Genomic DNA, 15,368 nt, shown 5'->3' with positions numbered 1-15,368 from the left:
TTAGAATAAGTGGATGCTAGTAACGCAATGCTTCTAGTAGCCTGAACACCCACCTGTGTTCCTGGTGGGATAATAAGATATATCTTTTTTTTTTTCCTTAGATCAGAATTTCAGGTGAACAATGACTAATTTTTTAATTTTAATTTTTAGTGTAGTGTTTAAAATTTAAAACATCTAGCAAAAGAAGATCCCCATGCAGCGTTTACCTGGGACACACTTATACTTAAAAGAAAATATCTGGTAACCCTAGTTGGGAAAAGCAGAGGCAGTTCAGTAAGTGGCTAAAGCACACCTCCTGTAAGAGGAATTGGTAAGGACATCAATCCAGGTCCTGACAAACAGTGCCAGGGAGAGAGCAAACAGGATAACCTGACCCTGGTAATTTGGTGAAGGCATGTAGCCCACTTTAAGATAACCTGATATGCAAATATACACACTTACAAATTAGAATATGATTAGCTATTTGAAAATGGTTAGTTCCAGGTGCTTTTTAACATTGCGTGTTTCATGATGTTACACACAAGTCTGTAGGAATATGTATACAAACTAAAGTGGGGTGATAGACACTTCTCCTAGGTTTTCCCCTGTTAGACTTCTGTCCACATCCTAGATAAAACAGACTCTAACTGCTCAATGCAGGCACCTTACCCTGCGTTTAAGAGTAAGCACCTGATTTGTACTGAATGAGGAGTTCTTCCTGATGAAAAGAAACTTCAGTCTCCAAGGAATCCAGAGTTTCAAAACGTTTCTCTCTTTTGTAGGATACTCTGTCAACTCAAGATACAAGGTTCATGAAATGCCTTTTACTTATTTCTGTCTCTTCTGATCTCAACACTTTGTGTCTCTCTTTCTCCTTAGACATTAAGGTTTTACCAGCCTTTCTTTCTCAGTCTCTTCAAAGGCCTAGAGACGTTCAAATGAGCAGGCAATGGAGAGAGTATGCAAGTCACCATCTAGGGGCCTCACTCAGTAAGTAAATAGCACCTGGAATTTAGTGCCACTTACTGTGAGTCTTTAAAATACCTGGCAATTTAAAAAATGAGTCTGAATGGGATGAGTAATAAAATGATGTGGATGCACAAATTTTCTTGGTATCACAATGACCTCCATACACAGAGATCAAACTGACCCACCACAATGTTCAAAAATTTTGGCCAACATATTAGTGACCACTAAGAAATGGATTAACTGTCAGACAGATGATCTCTCCTAATGATCTTTGTGACCCAACCTAGCCTAGTTATTATCAGCTGTTGAGTGAAACCAACTCAACTAAAGCCTAACAGATTGATTATAATCAATCTGAAATGAGTGCTTCGACTAAAGCTGGATATTATCAAAGATATTATGTGACTTTTGGGCTCACTGTACTTTTTTTTTTTTGCTTTCTTTCTCATCTTTTTTGAATGAAGAACATCAGTATTCCATTAGAAAGTCAGCACAATTCCATGGTTGAAAGCTTTTGCTCTCCCTCCTCTTAAAAAGGAGAAATACTAGACTCAACTAAGCAGTGAAACAAAAGAGAAAGCCGTATTTAATCAGTGTCTACCGTCACCAACTTTATTAAAGGAAGCACTGAGCCTCCCAAGAAAGTCATCAGGATCATTAGAGAGCACCACAGCGTTATGCCCTTTACCCCTGAGCCACTGACCCCTGGTTGCATTCTAAGGGCTCAGCACTTGATTTTGTCCCAGTCAATATTTTTATCAAGGACTTGGACAAAGATATTTCAAATAAGTATTCATACCAGGTTGGAAGCAACAGCTAATACAGATGCTGGACAGCAGTTGCATGGAGAAGGCTGAAATACCTGCCCTTGGGTCTTGGACTTAAGAGCTGGGTCATCATTGACTGTTGGACCCCATTACTTTTAACACATATAAATGAAACAGGTAGCCCCCACTGGCTGAAATGCTGTGGACCCAAAGACCTCTAAGGACAGTTCTGATGAAAACCAGTCCCGACTGGTCAGCAAGATGGACTAAAATGGTCATTCTCAAGCCAAGGAGCGTTTCTTTATGTGATGTTTTTGGTAACCAGAATGATTAGAGGTGGTTACTAACATTTAAAGGAAAAAGAGCAGTGGTGCTAAATATCTTACAATGTACAGGACAGTCTCAGTGAAGAAAGTCTTTCCAAACTGTCATCCTGACCCCCATTGAGAAATACTGGGTTGCAACAAACAAAACAATTTTTAATAGAAATAAATGTAGAATTCTACATTATTGGTTAAGCAACCAATTGCATCAGGACAGGGGATATGTGGCTTACATGCAGTTCATACTAAAACGAGCTGGGTCTTTTAGCTGACCACAAGCTCAACAGGAGACAACGGAATGAGAAAATTGTTAAAGGGCTAATGTGATATTGACTGCATGATGTCAGTGTCCAGACCAAGGGAGTGATAAGCTAGGAGGACTGCTGTACTGGGCGCTGCAAACTGAGAGGGAACACTCGTGAAGTGAAGCTCTCTAGTACAGGACGACCAGAAAGGCGAAGGGTGTAAAAACCATAAGATACGAGCAACAGTGAAAATAACCGGAAGTGTCACAGGGTAAGAGGACCGACCAAGGAAACACTGGAGGGCTGGTTAACAGTTCCCACGCAAGGGGCCCAGTGGCAGGGCGGGAAGGCTGGGAAGCAGCCGGCTCTCTCGAGCCTCAGGGCTACCGCCTGCCCTGCAGAGGACTGACACTGTCGCCCTTCAAGCAGGGGCTGAGTGACTTTCTGGCAGTGAGACGAGACAACCTCCAAAGGAGGCTTCCTTCCAACCTCCTGGGATTCTGGCAGGTCATGGGATCTACTTCTCAGGAGCCCTCCTGCCCTTCCCGGTAGACACAACTGTCTATTCTTACTGCTCAGTGCATAATCTTGACTTGCAAAAGAAAATAGTTTGCTTCCGCTCCTACAGTTCTGTGACTCTGATAATCATCTTGATACCTAATTATTTATCATGCAACTTCAGACGCAGGAGACAATGAGGAGTGGCTGCCAAATAAAAGTAAAATTTACTATTTGGCATCCAACTGGCTCACGAACAGGCCGTCTCTGCTTTCTAAATTTTTAGCTACTCTCAGTGTAAGATGACTACCAGGCTGTTTTGATGTCAATATATAATTAATAGAAACAGCAACTTTTCTCTACAGGGTTTCATTTAGGCAAATATGCTGATCTGGGGTTACATCCCTGGCCAGTTTGGAAGACTCATTCTGACACTGATTCATTCATATTTCAGTAATGTCCCTTGAAGGTGGCCCATAGTAAAAGAAAGCACAACACAGCCTATGTAGCTGGGCTTAAATACTTTCTCAGACTGAGACTAGTGATCGACACTGATAACTGAATTACGCAAAGCCTCCTTGGCTTGAGATGGTCTCTGCTGGACACGTTTGGTTTTCATATTTAGGAAGTATGAGGGTACATTAGTGACTGGTTTTTTGTTCTCATTCTGTAAAAATGAATTCACAGGTACAAGCCAGAAGTATCTACCTATTAAAGGACCTGAGGTAGGCACAAATCACAATAACCTTTCTGGTCTAGCTTGGCTGCTGAGCTATTCCTAGAAAAGATATAGAATTTAAAACCATCATTAATCTGGGGTAGATGTTATTTCTGTCCTTCACTTTATGTCAGAGATGTACATTGGGTCATTCTGGACAAATCTACTCTCAAGCTTGATACAGAAAAATCCTCCAAGCGGCAGCCCTGTGGTTTGAGCCCTGAGATGTACATTCAATCCACATAACACACATGATGGGAGCTAAAAATCTGAGTTGAGGGTTTAATTCCAATGTTGATAAAGAAAGTATCCAAGTAAACACCACATTACTTAATTCAGTTGGTTTTCACAATATCAAACAGCATATGCAAGTTTCAAAAATACTTAGCAGTTCCTCAGCTGAGTTTTGGTTAAGCTGAATTCAACTCTGGAGGTAAAACTTGCAAAAAATAATGGATTTTTTTTGGAACAGCAATTTCTGTTCCTCTTGATTTAGCTTTGTCTTCTATTAGTAGTAGAGAAATCAGTTGCTCAAATGCAAATTCCAAATTTGGCTCTGAAATTTCACACTCTCTCTTTTTAGCTGTATTTGAGTCTACTCTATCTAGGGATTTCCTTATGCAGACAGAAGAGTGATGATCTATCATGTTCTGACATTCTGGTCAATCAGCAATCCATTATAAATGTTCTTTAAGGCTACGGCCATTACTCCTGAATAGGTGACAAAGCTGTGGCTAACTAAAATGAAGCCCATTACTGCAGGATATATGAAAAGAGATTGGAGAAGTGCCATGAGATGGTTTAAGTTGCTTTAAAACCAAGCTTCTTCCTCCTCCTGCCTTTTGGCCCACTCAATAGCACAAGGCTGCCCAGTATGGGGTTACCTCAATTTTCATATATGGTCAATAATAAAGACAGCTTTCCGGTGACCTATAAATCCATGTGCTTGAAAGCTATATCTTACGAGTCATTTAAATTTGCCAGGAACATTGCTGCATTGTTTTTCAGCTCTCAGAGACTATCCTGCAGAACCTGGTGTGATCTTCCTCACGTAGAAACTGCTAGTTATTTTTGCCTTGAGAACAAAATGATGCCCAAATGTGACTGAGAACACAGGCAGACACAAAGGCAACCACGCTTTTGTGCATGTAGTGCATGAATATACGCATCACAAGGAAAATAATTGAGAGGCTCATTCTGACCCCTATTAGGTCTGGGAGACATTTCCTTGGGTGCTCCTGAGATGATGCTAATAGCACCTAACGCGCTGGGATCTCAACTTCCCCCTGTTCTTCCCCAGCTCCGTAACCGTGCACTGGAGAATCCCTATCTCCATCCTCCTTGTGATGTCTAACTTACCCGCACCCACTAACATGACACCCCTGCAGATCCATGCAAGGAGCTATGCCTCCTCCATCTCAAGCGGGTGCCGAACAGGCCACAGCCAGGGCAGGTGGGAGGAGGGGGCCCACAGAACCTGGCGGTGACCTCCAGCAACCACATCCCAATTTCTGGTTCACTGAAGAGGGCTGGGCATGGGGCAGACTCAACCCGAGTCAGGTCTGAGTTCCATGGCCCTGAAACTCTCGGGTGATATTATACCTTTTCTTCACTGCTGATGTTTCGGGTGGATGTTCTCCAGGTGATTGAGGGAATGGGGTCTCCCGAGGCTTCACAGGTAAGAGTGACCTGTTCCTCCAGTTCCATGGCAGTCTGGTTCTCTACGTAGGTGATTTTGGGTTTTGCTGAAAACAGAGAACATTTCTGTGAGTTTACCTGATGTAGTTTAGCTTTCCAGGTTTGAATTATAAATGCATGTATCCAACGAGGTTATTAACTTATTAAGTCTAAAGCCGTGTTCTAGGTGTTGCACGAGATAACGAGTTGAACTCCCCAGGAGCTGACAGTGGAGCCGGCCTGTGTCAACACCACAGTGACAGTACTAACAGCCAGGTCCTGTATGGTGGCAGCTACCAGCACAGTGGTGCTAAGGGCTGAGCAGAGGATGGGCCCGCCTCTGGCTGGGTCTTCAAGACGGAGGCAGCTTTGGGGCTGGGCTGTGAGATTATCAGGAGGTGGAACTTAGGGGGGACACAGAATCATCCCAAGTGTGGAAAGCCGTGTGAATGAAAGCAAGGAAGCAAGAACGTGTGAGGAGAGAGTGGGGAAGAGAGCAGAGTGTCAGGGTCCATGGGCCTGTGCCTCGGAGCAGTGGGAGACAGCGCTGGATCCAGGCAGAGAGTGTCTTGATCATCCGGTGATAACTCTTGCTTGGATTTTATCCCGTGCCTGCTGGAGGCCCCCTCACGGTGTTTGGTCAGAGGAATGAATGCTCGTTTGCGTTAGAAGAAGGTTAATCTAGGAAAAATTAAAGATGGAGAAAGCCTGAAGGTGGAGAAACCAACCTGGAAGCCACGGGACCCCTCCAGATGTGATGTAATACGATCCTGAACATCATCTCTAGGGGAATAGAGAAGGGGCAGCTTCCAGAGAGATGCTGAAGGAAAGCTTTGCAGGAAGTGGAAGTGAACGGAGTGCAAGTAGAGATGGGGAGAATCCAAAGGAGGGATGAGGAGACCAAATGACTCAAGAGATTCTGAGCACCTTGGAGGGCTATGCTAGCATTAACTTGAAATGTGGTGGGTGACCTGCTGGGGGCTGGGGAGTGGCTGGGGAAGAAGATGAGTTGAGATGAGTTCATTTTCCAAATGTTTTGGGTAACGCAAGAAAGCGCAGGCATTCACGGCTGAGTTTAAATGTTAAAACATTAGAGAAAATTGAATTTTCCCAATTTAAAACAATTATACTCTGAAATCACTAAACCTTCCATCGAAAAGAGAGCACTGCACAAATGTAACTTATTTCACTAATAGAGAAAAAAGCCAAGCTAGATAAACAAACAAATGATAAATAAATTCGAAGTATGGATAATTTTTGAAAGAACTGCATTTGCTTTATATTCAAATTCATGCAGTAACTTCAAGTAGGCTAATAAAACCACTGCCTATTATATATCCTCCAAGTTGAGGCCTTGGTTCTATTTTAATAAACAGAAAACAGTGATGGAGCTGTGCATTTTCCATAGCAAATATCTACTTCTATATGAAATTACCCATATCGTTCAAATATTCTCCTACAGCTTATCTGTCCTAACAGCCTGCTTAGAGCAAATCCTTTTTGAAGGTTAGCATTAAGGCATGTCTCAATTCAATTAAGCCAAATGATCACAAATTTGAACAAATGTGATGGAGCCCACATGAGTGAGGTTTTCCTCCAGGAAGCTTCTGTGTCTATCTTGATCAACAAAACTTCCAAGGAGCTTACAACTCATACTGGACTCTGGAGTAAGTGTTAAGTGTTTTTGTTGAAGAGGAGGTTTTACAGAGGTAAAATAAAAGTTACATTTCTTTTCTGTTAAAAATCACAAATTAAAAACTTAAAAAAAAAAAAAAATCAGCCAAACAACTGAAGTCACTGAACTCACAGGTGGTCTGGGGTCTGAGGGCAGCCCCAAGAAAGCTATGTGGACACTGTGGTCCAGACAGTGTTTGTGGATATTGTCCTGACCCACAGCACTTTGTCCTGGCAGCGAAAGTTAGCAGAAGACAGATCCGTGACAGTTAGCATCTATGAAGAGTATCTGTAATCTATGAGGAATATTTGGTCTTGGTGACTCCATTTCCCAGATGGTTATAAAGGTTGCCCTGTATAAGTCTTTAGAACAAGGCAAAATACATTCTTCCTAAAACATGATTAACAATGGCTAATTTTGTATGGTCTACAGAGGCTGTCAGAAGGAAGGCAAGCTACTCACTGTTAATCGTCTCTGCACCCCAGAAGCAAGCTACTCTTGTAACTAACTGGAGTCTTAGAATACTGCCTTGGAAACAGGAGAGCAATATAATTTATTGTCCAAATTGGGGCATTCTTGAGAGTGAAAGGCATGCTGTAAATAATTACTCTGGGACAACGGGCATGATTGAGCAGACAGAGACAGGTGTGGGGTCACCCTACTCAGGAAAGAGTCCCCCCTTCTGCACACCAGCATCTAAAAGATTCTCTTCAGCGTTTATCTGTGAATGGTACTTGCACCGTCTTAATGAACCTCTGTTGTTGGCCCTTGACTTTGGATCTCTGTTCTGTTCTTTAAGGAGAAGGCAATGGGACCCCACTCCAGTACTTTTGCCTGGAAAATCCCATGGATGGAGGAGCCTGGTGGGCTGCAGTCCATGGGGTCACTAAGAGTCGGACACGACTAAGCGACTTCACTTCACTTTCTGTTCTTTAACTGCTGCCATGGGATTTAATGCCTTGGACTGTTCCATTGCACCTCTCCCCACGGGCCCCCCTGTGAGCACAGCTGTGCTTCTGAGTTTTCTAAGCATGCCTGCTTTCCCCACCCAGCGCATCAATGGCTCTGCACCTGCCACCGAGGGCCAGACTTGTCCACTCTCACTCCAGCCCAGGCGCCTGGAAGTCCGAGGAGGGTTCCAGGGCCTCTGCTTCCCTGCACTGAGAGGCTGGGTGTGACCAGGTGCCCTTTCCTTCAGGCACCTGTTTGTCTTTCGCTGTAACTCATATGAGCTGCTTTGGTCCTCAGGGGTCAGCTAAGCAAAACTTCCACCTATTGGTGAACGTGCCTCAGTCCAAGCCCAGAGAGCAGCACAGACCTTGAGAGTATTGGCAGAAGCATAAGGATCTGTAGAGACAAAACTGCTTCTTCAGAAGGTCCTGTTAGGTACGTAGAATAGGGAAAAGGAGTCCAAAATGGCGGTGGCTAAAAGCAAGGAAGGTCAAAGGAAGGTCCGAGGACCAGAGTGAAGACTTCAGAACAAACAGCACTCCTGGCTAAGCCCAATTTGCATAGGGCAGGCCCAGGTGGAGGAAAAAAACATATAAAAGGAGGAGCCAAAGCGCTTTCTCACAGACTCTCTCTCCTGCGTGCGTGCGCTCTTTCTCTTTCTCTTTCCCTCTCTCACGCTCTCTCTCCCTCCCTCCCCGCGCACTCCTCCACTCTCTTCGAGTCTTTGGGTTGGCATGCCCTCACACTTCGAGGATGGATTCTCCTGCTGTCTTCTAAATAAAATAGAGCTGTAACACTGATTTGCTTAAGAGCTATAACATGGTTTGTCCAAGACCCGAGAGCTGTGACACGCCGAGGGCTTTAATGTCCGTCGCTCCAAATCTTTGTTGTGATGAGTCAAAGAACCGAGGAACATACACTCAAGTGACAGTCCCATGGCAGGAGAAGCGGTGGAAATGCACTGCCAAGATTAAAGGAAGATAGGATAGGCTTAGTGAAAAGAGCTTCTGGTTGATAACTAGGGCAGCACATGCTAGAGCATGTCCCTTTCTTAGGAAAAAATGGTATTGCTTAGGACAGTTATGGTAGTCCTTAATTTAGATACGTCCCTTGCACACTCCTTGCCAGCCCTTCTTGAAGCCACAGTTCTGCACATCTTCATTGTCTTAGCTGCAGGCTTCTTTCCTCTTGTACCTCACCACTGTGACTCTGCTGCTTCTTGGAAACCTACTCCATATCTCCCCTAATGCTGGTCCCTGAGGGCAAGCCAGAAGGCCAAGGATGGGAGGAAAGGGGCTGGAGAAAGATGAAGTTTCACCTAGTTAGCCCCACCTCACCTGGCTCCCAGATCCTGGCACTGATCTCCTAAACCCCTGGGAGAGGCTGATAGGAGGAGGAGAGAAATGTGGTCAAGAATGTGGGATGATGAGAGAAAGGAGGGCATATATGGGGACCAGGTTACTCCAAGGAGGCTAAGTGAACTGTGCTCAGGATGTTGCAGAGGAGTATGGACCTGGATTAGACATCCACTGCTATTACTGGAGAATCCCAGGGACAGGGGAGCATGGTGGGCTGCTGTTTCTGGGGTTGAACAGAATCGGACACAACTGGAGTGACTTAGCAGCAGCAGCAGCTATTACTGTTCAGTCACTGAGTGTCTGACTCTGCGACACCATGGACTGTAACCCACCAGGCTCCTCTGTCCTCCACGATCTCCTGGAGTTTGCTCAAATTCATGTCCACATCTAAAATGGATTAGATATACACGTCTATTGAGAGAGTCAATTCCTAGGCAGGTTGATAGGAAGTCTGGGATCCCCGAGAAGGAGAAAGGGGTCTGGGGCTCTCAAAGCAGAGATAGGGGTCTGGAATTCTCAAGGAGGAGGAAAGGACAAACATCTATTTTTCTCTTCATTCCTTAGTCTTAGTCACATAAAACGTTTTTTTCTTTAAGCTGGGAACTGATGATTACACAACAAACAACTCAGTTTAAACCCTGAACTAAGGATTATATGACAACAGTGTATCCTGCTTGAGGACAGTTTCTCCTTCCTGAAAACCTTCTGGCTAATCCTGTTATCTTAAAATATAAATTATGGGAGTGGGTCTAGTAAGATCTTTACAATCTTGAGATATTCTTTTTTTTTTTTTTTAAACTGTGCTATTTTTTGGGTATTTGTTTTTCCCTTTATTTTATTTTATTATTATTATTATTTTTTATTATTTTTGAGACATTCTTTTGATTTATTGTAATAACTAATTAAAAAAGCATATAACTCCCTTGCTGACACTAGCAAGGGGGGCATGCTCTGCCCCTCTTCTGATGTCGCTGTCAGAAGCTTCTGTCCCTTGTTGTACTTTATTGAAACTCTGCTACACAAAAGCTCTTGAGTGATCAAGCCTGGTCGCTGGTCCTGAAGTTAAACCTTCTTCTTCAGAGATCACGAATCCTATACCATTCACTGCAAGCTATCACTAGGATTCTTTTAACTTGTCTCTGCAGGAGTCACTCACATTTCTTTGTTTGCTCTACTGGGCTGCCGAACAAACATTCTCTCAGCTGTAGCCTTGGGGAAGAGCTGTGGTAGTGGAGTGAGTGAGTGTGAGTGTGTGTGAGAGAGAGTGTGAGTATGTGTGTGAGTGTGGGTGCGATGCAGGAGGGAGCCCGTGGTGAGGGATGAGGGTGGAAAGACAAATTGTGCTCTGCCACAGCTCCCGCATCCTGTCTGTTCTGCCTCCTTCCCTGGGCCTTACCCACCCTCTTCCCTCTAGAATGGCCTCACAGGGCTCTTGACACTGCCCATTCCTCCTTCCTGGGGTAGCCATCACCACCGGAGAGGCCTGGAACAGAAGCAAAGATCTGTCCCTGACTAGCTGAGCTAGAACTGAGTGTATGGCCACAGAGAAATCACATGAGTCATAGAGGTAAAGGCAGAGTCCACTAATCATGAGTCACTTCATACGGAGGTTGGATGTAATCTGTGCTAAACTGGGTTTCGTGGAGGAGTGATCACTATCGCTAGCCCAGAGAATGGACACGAAAGCTTGGATTTGAGTCCTGGTTCCTTGCGTAGGACACCTAATCACTCTGTGCTCAATTTCCTCATTTGCATAATAGGGATAAAAATTAAATCTCCTTTGTAGGATTGTGATGAAGTTAAAAGAACTCATTTATGGATAGTACCTCTCACAGTGCTAGGCACATTATACATGCTCATTTTGTGTTGGGTACTATTATTATTATTACATTATGGGGCTGCTATCTAAAGAAATTTCCTAAAGACAAATGATTACATATTTCCATATTCATCTCCCTGCCATATAGATCATGCTTCGTTCCTATAAAGCTAATTACGATTCCCTCATTTACTCAAACACTGGTGTCTCTTTTATGCCAGCTGATGTTCCACTGAGGATGTGGACACTGAGAGTAGGTCTGTGACTGGAGTGGACGCAGTCCCCGTCCACAAAGACTTCACCTTCAGCACATGGGCTCTTCCAGCCTCAGTGCCTGTGCAGTATGGCTTGAAAGGCTCGTCCACCCCTCCTGCATCTGGGAAGCTCCCACTTGGGAAACACATTACCATCTTTGAAGACTTCCCTAACTCCTGTCACACAGGACCAGACAACAAATCTTTTCCTGTAAAACACTGTGCATACCGCTATTTGTTGTTGTTCAGTCTCTCAGTTGTGCCCAAATTTTTGTGACTCCATGGATGCACGCCAGGCTTCCCTGTCCTTCTTCATCTCCTGGAGTTTGCTGAAACTCATGTCCATTGAGTCGGTGATGCCATCCAACCATCTCATCCTCTGTCATCCCCTTCTCCTCCCACCTTCAATCTTTCCCAGCATCAGGGTCTTTTCCAATGAGTCAGTTTTTCACTTCAGGTGGCCAAAGTATTGGAGTTTCACCTTCAGCATCAGTCCTTCCAATGAATATTCAGGGTTTATTTCCTTTAGAATGGGCTGGTTTGATCGCCATGCTGTCCAAGGGACTCTCAAGAGTCTTCTGCAATGCCACAGTTCACAAGCACCAATTCTTTGGTGCTCACCTTCTTTACGGTCCAACTCTCACATCCATACATGACTACCGGAAAAGCCATAGCTTTGACTAGACAGACCTCTGTCAGCAAAGTAATGTCTCTACTTTTTAATATGCTGTCTAGGTTGGTCATAGTTTTTCTTCCAAGGAGCAAGCGTCTTTTAATTTCATGGCTGCAGTCACCATCTGCAGAGATTTTGGAGTCCCCCCAAGATCACTGTTTCCATTGTTTCCCCATCTATTTGCCATGAAGTGATAGGACTGGATGCCAGGATCTTAGTTTTTTGAATGCTGAGTTTTAAGCCAACTTTTTCATTCTCTTTGACCTTCACTAAGAGGCTCTTTAGTTCCTCTTTGCTTTCTGCCATAAAGGTGGTGTCTACATTTCTGAGGTTATTGATATTTTTCCTGGCAATCTTGATTCCAGCTTGTGCTTCATTCAGCCTGGCATTTCGCATGATGTACTCTGAAGAGAAGTTAAATAAGCAGGGTGACAATATACAGCCTTAACATATTCCTTTCCCAATTTGGAACCAGTCCACTCTGGTTCTAACTGTTGCTTCTTGACCTGAATATAGGTTTCTCAGGAGGCAAGTATGGTGGTCTGGTATTCTCATCTCTTACAGAATTTTCCACAGTTGTGATCCATACAGTCAAAGGCTTTGGCATAGTCAATAAAGCAGAAGTAGATGTTTTTCTGGCATTCTCTTGCCTTTTCAATGATCCAACGGATGTTGGCAATTTGATCTCTGGTTCCTCTGCCTTTTCTAAATCCAGATTGAACATCTGGAAGTTCTTGGTTCATACACTGTTGAGGCCTACTTGGAGAATTTTGAGCATTACTTTGCTAGCGTGTGAGATGAGTGCAACTGTGGCGTAGTTTGAACATTCTTTGGCGTTGCCTTTCTTTGGGATTGGAATGAAAACTGACCTTTTAGTCCTGTGGCACTGCTGAGTTTTCCAAATTTGCTGGCATATTGAGTGCAGCACTTTCACAACACTATCTTTTAGGATTTGAAATAGCCCAATTGGAATTCCATCATCTCCCCTGTCTTTGTAGTGATGCTTCTAAGGCCCACTTGACTTCACAATCCAAGATGTCTGGCTCTGGGTGAGTGATCACATCATCATGGTTATCTGGGTCATTAAAATATTTTTGTATAGTTCTTCTGTGTATTTTTGCCACCTCTTCTTAATATCTTCTGCTTCTGTTAGGTCCATATCATTTCTGTCCTTTATTGTGCCCATCTTTGCATGAAATGTTTCCTTGGTATCTCTAATTTTCTTGAAAAGATCTCTAGTCTTTCCCATTCTATTGTTCTCCTCTATTTCTTAGCATTGACCACTGAGGAAGGCTTTCTTATCTCTCCTTGCTATTCTTTGGAACTCTGCATTCAGATGGGTATGTTTCCTTTTCTCCTTTGCCTTTTGCTTCTCTTCTTTACTCAGCTCTTTGTAAGGCCTCTTCAGACAGTCATTTTCCCTTTTTGCATTTCTTTCTCTTGGAGATGGTTTTGATCACTGACTCCTGTATGATCTTATGAACCTCTGTCCATAGTTCTTCAGGCACTTTGTCTATCAGATCTAATCCCTTGAATCTATTTGTCACTTCCCACTTTATAATCATAAGGGATACTGTTATTATGAAGTCATTATAATGGGTTGTCATTAAAAATTTTATGATTATCTGTATTAGCCTATGAACCCACTGATGAAAACAGAGCATATGTTATTCATCTTTGTAACCTTGGCAATGGCTGGACTTATGGCAGGTACTCAGATGTTGGAAACCAACACCATTTACTATAATTTATAGGCTTACATGGAGAAGGCAATGGCACCCTACTCCAGTACTCTTGCCTGGAAAATCCCATGGACGGAGGAGCCTGGTAGGCTGCAGTCCATGGGGTTGCTAAGAGTCGGACACGACTGAGCGACATCCCTTTCACTTTTCACTTTCATGCACTGGAGAAGGAAATGGCAACCCACTCCAATGTTCTTGCCTGGAGAATCCCAGGGACAGGGGAGCCTGGTGGGCTGCCATGTATGGGGTTACACATAGTTGGCCATGACTGAAGCGACTTAGCAGCAGCAGCAGCATAGGCTTATATAGGGGCTTCCCTGGTGGCTCAGAGGTTAAAGTGTCTGCCTGCAGTGTGGGAGACTCAGGTTCGATCCCTGGGTTGGGAAGATCCCCTGGAGCAGGAAATGGCAACCCACTCCAGTCTTCTTGCCTGGAGAATCCCATGGAGGGAAGAGCCTGGTAGGCTATAGTCCATGGGGTCGCAAAGAGTTGGACACGACTAAGCTACTTCACTTTAACATAGGCTTATATATTTATCTCCCTCTTTGTGCTTCTTGGGGTCAGAAGACCTTATCTTACTCATTTCTGTAGTCCCTCTGTCCAGCAACAAGTGTGCTCAATAAATAATTATGAAATGAAGGAATACGTGAACAAACGCATCTGTCTTTCACTTAGAAAAACTTAAAATCAGAGTGACTAGGAAAACCACAAATCAAAGATACACGTTCCCCAAAGTCCATTGCAACACTATTTAAAACAGCCAGGACACGGGAGCAACCGAAATGTCCACCGACAGATGGATGGACAAAGAAGATGTGGTGCATATATACAATGGAATATCACGCAGCAATGAAAAGGAATGAAATTGGATTATTTGTAGTGATGTGGATGAACCTAGAGTCTGTCATACACAGTGAAGTAACTCAGAAAGAAAAAACAAATATCGCCCATTAACGCATATAAATAGAATCTAGAAAGACGGTACTGATGAACCTGTTTTCAGGTCAGGAATACAGACACAGGTGTAGAGAAAAGACACGTGGGCACAGGGTGGGGCAAATCAGAAGATTAGGACGGACATATATACACCATCATGTGTAACATAGATGGCTAGCGGGAGCACTTTATAGCACAGGGAGCTCAGCTCCCTGCTCTGTGATGACCTGGAGGGGTGGGATGAGGCGGGAGAGGGAAGTGCAAGAGGGAGGGGATATATGTCTACATGTAGCTGATTCTTGCTGTCGTACAGCAGAAAGTAACACAACACTGCAAAGGAATTATACTCCAGTTTAAAAATTGTGAAATGAAGGGATGTATTAACAAACGCATCTGTCTTTCATCGAGAAAAACTTAAAATCAGAGTCTGAGGTAAACTAGTCAAAATCAGAGAAAACACTGTCAAGAATATTTTCTAAGAAATTTAGTCGCACTCTCAAATATGCACAGTTAATTTCGACCCAACTGATAACCTGTTTCTAAGTCCAACTGTCATTAATGAATAAGCAGGATTCATCCAGGATAGCAGAAATGCTTGGTTTTCAAAGGTCCGTGTTTACAAACATCAATGCATTCTCCTTATTAAGCTGAACAAGTGGGTCCCAGGCCAGGCTCCCCAGCCACATGCGCTATAACCGCCAGCGAGCTGCATGCATCGGGGATGCCCTGCCGTGTCTGTACTCTGGCAGCACCATCTACACGGGACTCCCTTATCTGTGTTTTT

General features: G+C 43.8%; 1 protein-coding gene across 10 annotated transcripts in view; it reads right to left on the bottom strand.

The window, feature by feature from the left end:
- NCAM1 (neural cell adhesion molecule 1) overlaps positions 1-15,368 on the bottom strand; it is a 366,605-nt gene that overhangs the window by 51,142 nt on the left and 300,095 nt on the right. For all 10 annotated transcript variants that reach the window (XM_010830346.1, XM_010830336.1, XM_010830338.1 and 7 more), the window contains exon 8: positions 5,102-5,244. In XM_010830346.1, coding sequence (XP_010828648.1) covers positions 5,102-5,244 — 143 coding nt within the window. The remainder of the gene's footprint in view (positions 1-5,101; positions 5,245-15,368) is intronic.

This window comes from Bison bison, unplaced genomic scaffold (assembly GCF_000754665.1).
Source record: "Bison bison bison isolate TAMUID 2011002044 unplaced genomic scaffold, Bison_UMD1.0 scf7180017864518, whole genome shotgun sequence".
In the NCBI taxonomy this organism is placed as follows: Eukaryota; Metazoa; Chordata; class Mammalia; order Artiodactyla; family Bovidae; genus Bison; species Bison bison.
This window is presented reverse-complemented; position numbering and strand designations above follow the sequence as displayed.